We start from the raw sequence: 6,105 nt of genomic DNA, 5'->3' as shown, positions 1-6,105 counted from the left end.
CATGTGGACTTTATTCTGGACATGTGGACTTCATTCTCGACATGTGGACTTTATTGTCGACATGTGGACTTTATTGTCGACATGTGGACTTTATTCTGGACATGTGGACTTTATTCTGGACATGTGGACTTTAATCTCGACATGTGGACTTTATTCTGGACATGTGGACTTTATTCTGGACATGTGGACTTTAATCTGGACATGTGGACTTTATTCTGGACATGTGGACTTTATTCTGGACATGTGGACTTTAATCTGGACATGTGGACTTTATTCTGGACATGTGGACTTTATTCTGGACATGTGGACTTTATTCTGGACATGTGGACTTTAATCTCGACATGTGGACTTTATTCTGGACATGTGGACTTTATTCTGGACATGTGGACTTTATTCTGGACATGTGGACTTTAATCTCGACATGTGGACTTTATTCTGGACATGTGGACTTCATTCTCGACATGTGGACTTTATTCTGGACATGTGGACTTTATTCTGGACATGTGGACTTCATTCTCGACATGTGGACTTTATTGTCGACATGTGGACTTTATTCTCGACATGTGGACTTTATTCTGGACATGTGGACTTTATTCTGGACATGTGGACTTTATTGCCGACATGTGGACTTTATTCTGGACATGTGGACTTTATTCTGGACATGTGGACTTTATTCTGGACATGTGGACTTTATTCTGGACATGTGGACTTTATTCTGGACATGTGGACTTTATTGTCGACATGTGGACTTTATTCTCGACATGTGGACTTTATTCTGGACATGTGGACTTTATTCTGGACATGTGGACTGTAATCTCGACATTTCGACTTTATTCTGGACATGTGGACTTTATTGCCGACATGTGGACTTTATTCTCGACATGTCGACTTTATTTTCGACAGGCAAAATATAAATATTTTTTCTCATGCCTGGCCCTAATACTCTTCCGTACAAAACAACTGCAGAGATATCGGATTTTTTTAACTTGTTGAAGAGCCTAAAGAAGAAAACTCTGGTATGTGAACAGAGGAGAAGGAAAAGAGCAAATATGGTCATACCGGAAGAAAGGTGCGTTTCACTCACACCCCTCCCCCACTCCCCACCTCTCTCTACGCCTCTCCTTTTTTCCACTGCAATGCAAATGGCCGTGACGTCACCAGACACTTGTCTTATAAGTTTACTTGATAAAGGCTGTTTGTGACAGTAGGACAACAACAACCGGAGGGACAGCTAGCAACAGACTTCTATCTACAGTGATTTAACTGCAAGGCAGCGCTCGTGCCCTTTTTAATTTCTTATTTTTTGTGTGCGCGCGCACGCGTGCTCGCTCAGTTTCCCTTCAAACAGGTTGGGCAAGGACACACCTGCAACAACCTAAAGGACTTATTGTTGAGCCCAACGACCGCATCCTTCACTCCATCTTTGACTTCTGTGGACGACGGACGGACAGAAAACCTCTAAAACTATATAGATACTTTTTTTCCTCTTCAAGCAGTTCGAGTTTTGTCTGATTCATTATGAACATTTTGGTTTTTGCAGCTCTTGCTGCCTTCGCGGTGGGAACCGCTCAAAGCTGTGGTGAGTTTCCTTCAACTCAACGAGTGATTCCATTGGAAATGTGTGACTTTTGAGTTGGTTATGTCAATTAACCGAGAATTTCAATGTTTTTTGTTAAAAAAACAAAACAACAACAACAAAAAAAACTAGCGCGAATACAACGTTAATAAGACGAAATATTTCATGTGCCGTGTAGTTTTGTTTGCTTCGTCGATGAAATGAGTTAAATTGGCCCCAAGAGAAGGATTAAATGCGACTCAAAGCGGTTATTAAACGTAGGCAGGTTTGTTGTTGGGTGGGGGTTGGGAGGATTTGTCTTGCTCTTCGGGGACTTGTCTTGGTTGGAGAAAACCAACGCCCAGGTGCGAGGTAAACCTGTCGGACTACTTGCTGAACCTCCCCCCTTCTCTTCAAAGAGTTGAATAACACCAAGAGTCCTCTAAAGGAAAACTCCTAAGATCAAACTTAAAGCATTTAACGATTTCTGCCTAAATTTAAAGATTCTTTGGAGTAAATTTCATACTCTAACCCGTATCAGCTGTGTGCTCTGTTGTTCATGTCGCAATCTCAGTTCTTGTGAGGTTCAGGTATAACATTTGAAATGCAAATTGAATGTCTAACCCTCTTGTCTCTTTGCTTTAGGTACGTGTCAAACAATGAAATGGGCCACCTGTGACGGTACACCCTGTAACTGTTTTGTCCTGGTGGGTGAGGGTGAAAAGCAAGCCCTCAACTGCTCCACATGTAAGTAAATGCTTTTTGTTGCGTATTTCTCTATTTGCTGGAGTTTTATTTTAATTCTTGACTTTTCCCTCTCACCCTCAGTAATCCCCAAGTGCTTCCTGATGAAGGCTGAGATGTACAGAGCCAGGAAGGGCCTGAGCACCCGCTCCGGAGGGAAACCAGAGGAGTCGGCCTTCGTGGACAACGACGGCATCTACGACCCGGACTGTGAGAACGACGGCACGTTCCGGGCCAAGCAGTGCAACAATACCGAGGAATGTTGGTGCGTCAACAGCGCCGGCGTGCGTCGAACTGACAAGGGAGACAAGAACATGGAGTGTGCCAAGCTGGTGGAGACCTAGTAAGTAGTTTTTCATTGATGGCGATGGCTGACATTAGGGTGAAACTACAGGTGTGGAAGACCTAACTTCTCTTTTTTTTTTTTCTCTCTTTCCCCAGCTGGGTGCGTCTTCAGCTGACACACAAACCAGTAGATGCTAAAGTTGATGCTGAAAAATTGAAGGTGTAAGTAGATGTATTATTTATTTATATATATATATATATATATCTCATGTTAAAGGATGAGAAGCACAACTTTGGGCTTTCTGTAGTTTCTCATTATGACTTCCCTACCACACCACAGAGCCATTGGTAATGCCATCAAAACTCGTTACAACTTCGAACGGGAACTGGTGAAAGAGATTCAGGTGAGTTTTCTTTCTTTTTCTTCCCATGGTGCATTTTTGATAAAGGGGAAATTATTACAAAATGCACAACCTACGTGTCTAACGAGGCGCCCTGTTTTTTTTAACAGTACGACTCGGATGCTCGCATGATTATCGTGGATGTGAAAAAGGAAATGGGAGAACGCAAGACTAACCTGGCCCAGATGGCCTACTACATGGAGAAAGATGTAAGCAGAGCACTTTTTTTTTTTTCTCTTATTAAACATGACGCCGACGCTCACGGCGGCCTTTCCACTGACCGGCTGACTTCCTCTCTTCCCACAGGTGAAGGTGCTCCCCCTGTTCAATGACCAGAAAAAATTCGAGCCCATCGTGGAGAGCCAGAAGCTGGAGATGGAGAACATCCTGGTGTACTATGTGGACGAGGAGCCTCCCACTTTCACCATGAAGAACCTTTCGGGCGGGATCATCGCCGTCATCGTGGTGGTGGTGCTGGTCGTGGTGATCGGCCTGCTGCTCCTGGTGAGTGCACCTTTTTGTTTTTGAACACCGTTTACATTTTAAAACGCGCATCCGAGGACTCATTTCTTCCCTTTTTTTTTTTTGTTTGTGTGCGCAGTTCTTTTGGAAAAAGCGTCAGCAGAAATACAGCAAGGCTCAGGTGAGACGAACGTCCTGTAATGTTTGACTTTTATGTAGCAAAACGACTTGTTTCGACGTGACTAACTTTTTTCTTTCTTTTTAAAATCCAGCAAAGGGAGATGGACAACATGTAAAGCAGCAGGAGTCTGAGGCGGCTTGTTTTCAACCTTTACTGCAGTGGGAGTGTGCCATCTTTGTCTTTACTTGAGGAATGGATCATGTTTTAGAATTAACTTTGTTTTTTTTCTTTGTAATATTGGCGGTACTGGTTCCAACGTTTATTTATAAATTGTATGAAGTTTTAATGCCTCAGTCTACATGCCATAAAGAACTGCTTTAAAGTGTGCCTGACTATACATTTTAACCTGTTCAATAGTCTAAATTCCATATTTGAGATTGTACAGTTTCTTATTGTTTTTGATTAAAAATTTTAAAATAAATGTGGTGTGTGAAGGTTTGTTTATTGTAAAGTGGACAATGACTGTGGGGGAAGGGATCTTTCATTCCTGTTTGGTTGCTTTATGCAAAACATTTTACAGGAAACCAATTGACCTTCGTAAAATGGCTGATGCTGGGCAACTCGGTTTTTATTGCGACGGTGTCGTATCACATTCGTTGTCGATGAGACTTCCTCGCTGACAACGCCTTGCTCATGTGGGAAGTAGTTTTTGCAATTTCTGAAACCAGTGTCACACTAAACCTGTCGGTCTGGTTCTTGCTTAAACAAATGCGTTCTGTATGTATGCTGAGGGAAGCCTGGAGGTTAAAGCAGTTTCAAACTGAAAGTTAAGCCCCGCCAGACAACCCATACACATACTACTCCGCTTTCATCTCCATAGCAACATCAGAACAAAAGCATGCCTTTAACTAGTTCACACAGGTATGGTGTCGTATATCTTTCCCAAGTCCCTCCTCTCAGAAACTAAAGGAATGAGGGCGTGTGACGCTGTAGGGCTCCTGCTGCAGGTATCGGCACGTCAGGTGGAGTTTCATGTGTTCCAAAGTAGGGAATGACATTCATTTCCATAGAACACTACACACTCAGTGAAACCAGTCTTTGCTGTAATTTAGTTTATTTGAGGCTGATTTAAATACAATCTATTCTATAAGACAAATAAATAGAACCCAACGAGTCTCGCTGCATAATAGTTGGAGAGGAAATGATCTTGAAGTACCTCAGGGAAAAACATGTTTTACAGTTTTGATAATGTCAGAATTCAGCATCCTGTTTCACAACTTTTCGGTGACCACTCCATTTAAAACACTACAACCACACAAAGTCCCTGTACTTTAGTTTAGTACTGCACAAAGTGGACCGTGTGGTGTTTTATATGTGCAGTCAGGAGGCTCTACAGCTTGTTTTGGTACTAGTGCATTTTGGATGTAAGATTAACTCAAAGAACTGAGTTGTTTTTTTTTGTTTTGTCCAACTGTAACAGTCTTAAGTGTACATAAAGCGTACTTGAATTCCCTTCCCATACCGTAACTGTGCAGTACGCTGCGCTGTAACGTACAAAATGAAGGCACCTTCCTGTTTCTAGCCATTCGCTGCTTCAGAAAGGCTTTAAGTAACTGAACATGATTAAAGTTGCACCGCTCTCCTGGCTGTTCAGTAACCAAGAGCAAACTGTCCAAACTGGTTTCCCCCTCTTTTCAAGCTCTCAACACAACCAACTCACCATATCCACATCATTTCTGACATGAGACTGGACTTTGGTATCCTACTTTCTGTTGGCGTTAGACACCAAAACACAGTGTACGTTCGTGGTTAACAAAGCCTCGATGCCTTTATACTTCATACTTTATATGACTGCATCATTTTTAAAAGCAGCAATACGAAAATACACCTTTTACGTGTGGAAATGTACCGGAGAAAACTGACACATCCAAGAATGCTTGCTCGGTCAGTCAGTAAATTTGGCTGACGTTTCTTTTTAAAGTCACAACATAAAAGCAACCCACTCATCAGGGAGACAAAAAAAAAAAATGGAGTAGTAAGCAAGGCCACGTAAGTTACTCGTCGGCGACTTTGCAAACACGTATGGAGCTTACGGCTCCACTCACAGCCACAAATCTCAAATAGTTCCCGGAGGAAGGCACGGAGGCGGTGATGTCAGCACACTACAGACAGATGAAGGTGACCAGTCTGCATGCCAGAAATACATGTGGCTGACAGACTCGGAGTCAGTTTTGGACTGACTCAGGATGTGTGTGTATTTCTGAGCCGTCACAGCAGCGTGGGGGCCTTGCTGGGGCGTCCCAGTGCCGGCGGGGATTTGCTCCGCAGCTCTTTGCTCTTCAGACTGACGGGCTGGGCCACCATCAGAGCCGGGGCAGAGAGGTGGTGGGCGGCGGCCTTCTGCTGATGCGCACTGTTGATGTAACTGGAGATAAGGAGGGTGATCTCCCTTATCTGGTGACAAATCAAAACAGGAATGTCATATGAGTGACTTGGACTTCATATTTACTTTGTTTATGCTGGCGTTAATATGCTAG

General features: G+C 43.1%; 2 protein-coding genes across 2 annotated transcripts in view; one reads left to right on the top strand and one right to left on the bottom strand.

The window, feature by feature from the left end:
* The first annotated feature begins 1,193 nt into the window (after positions 1-1,193).
* Positions 1,194-4,049, top strand: epcam (epithelial cell adhesion molecule). Its single transcript, XM_075474643.1, has 9 exons — positions 1,194-1,579; positions 2,201-2,302; positions 2,384-2,642; positions 2,741-2,806; positions 2,925-2,988; positions 3,096-3,194; positions 3,292-3,489; positions 3,587-3,628; positions 3,720-4,049. The coding sequence occupies exons 1-9, from the start codon at positions 1,519-1,521 to the stop codon at positions 3,741-3,743; spliced, it is 915 nt and encodes a 304-aa protein (XP_075330758.1). The 5' UTR covers positions 1,194-1,518; the 3' UTR covers positions 3,744-4,049.
* A 614-nt stretch (positions 4,050-4,663) lies between these two features.
* The window catches only part of plekhh2 (pleckstrin homology domain containing, family H (with MyTH4 domain) member 2), a 42,810-nt gene continuing 41,368 nt past the window's right edge, over positions 4,664-6,105 (bottom strand). The window contains exon 30 of the mRNA XM_075474642.1: positions 4,664-6,022. Coding sequence (XP_075330757.1) covers positions 5,837-6,022 — 186 coding nt within the window. The 3' untranslated portion in view covers positions 4,664-5,836. The remainder of the gene's footprint in view (positions 6,023-6,105) is intronic.

This window comes from Odontesthes bonariensis, chromosome 2 (assembly GCF_027942865.1).
Source record: "Odontesthes bonariensis isolate fOdoBon6 chromosome 2, fOdoBon6.hap1, whole genome shotgun sequence".
In the NCBI taxonomy this organism is placed as follows: domain Eukaryota; kingdom Metazoa; phylum Chordata; class Actinopteri; order Atheriniformes; family Atherinopsidae; genus Odontesthes; species Odontesthes bonariensis.
Note: the sequence above shows the minus strand (reverse complement) of the source record. Positions and strands in the feature narration are given on the sequence as shown.

Bases quoted from the DNA above. Each gene is read 5' to 3' on its own strand.
- epcam (XM_075474643.1), top strand. From the start codon at position 1,519: ATGAACATTTTGGTTTTTGCAGCTCTTGCTGCCTTCGCGGTGGGAACC. The intron at 1,580-2,200 runs GTGAGTTTCCTT...TCTTTGCTTTAG, and splicing joins GGGAACCGCTCAAAGCTGTG to GTACGTGTCAAACAATGAAA. The intron at 2,303-2,383 runs GTAAGTAAATGC...TCTCACCCTCAG, and splicing joins AGCCCTCAACTGCTCCACAT to TAATCCCCAAGTGCTTCCTG.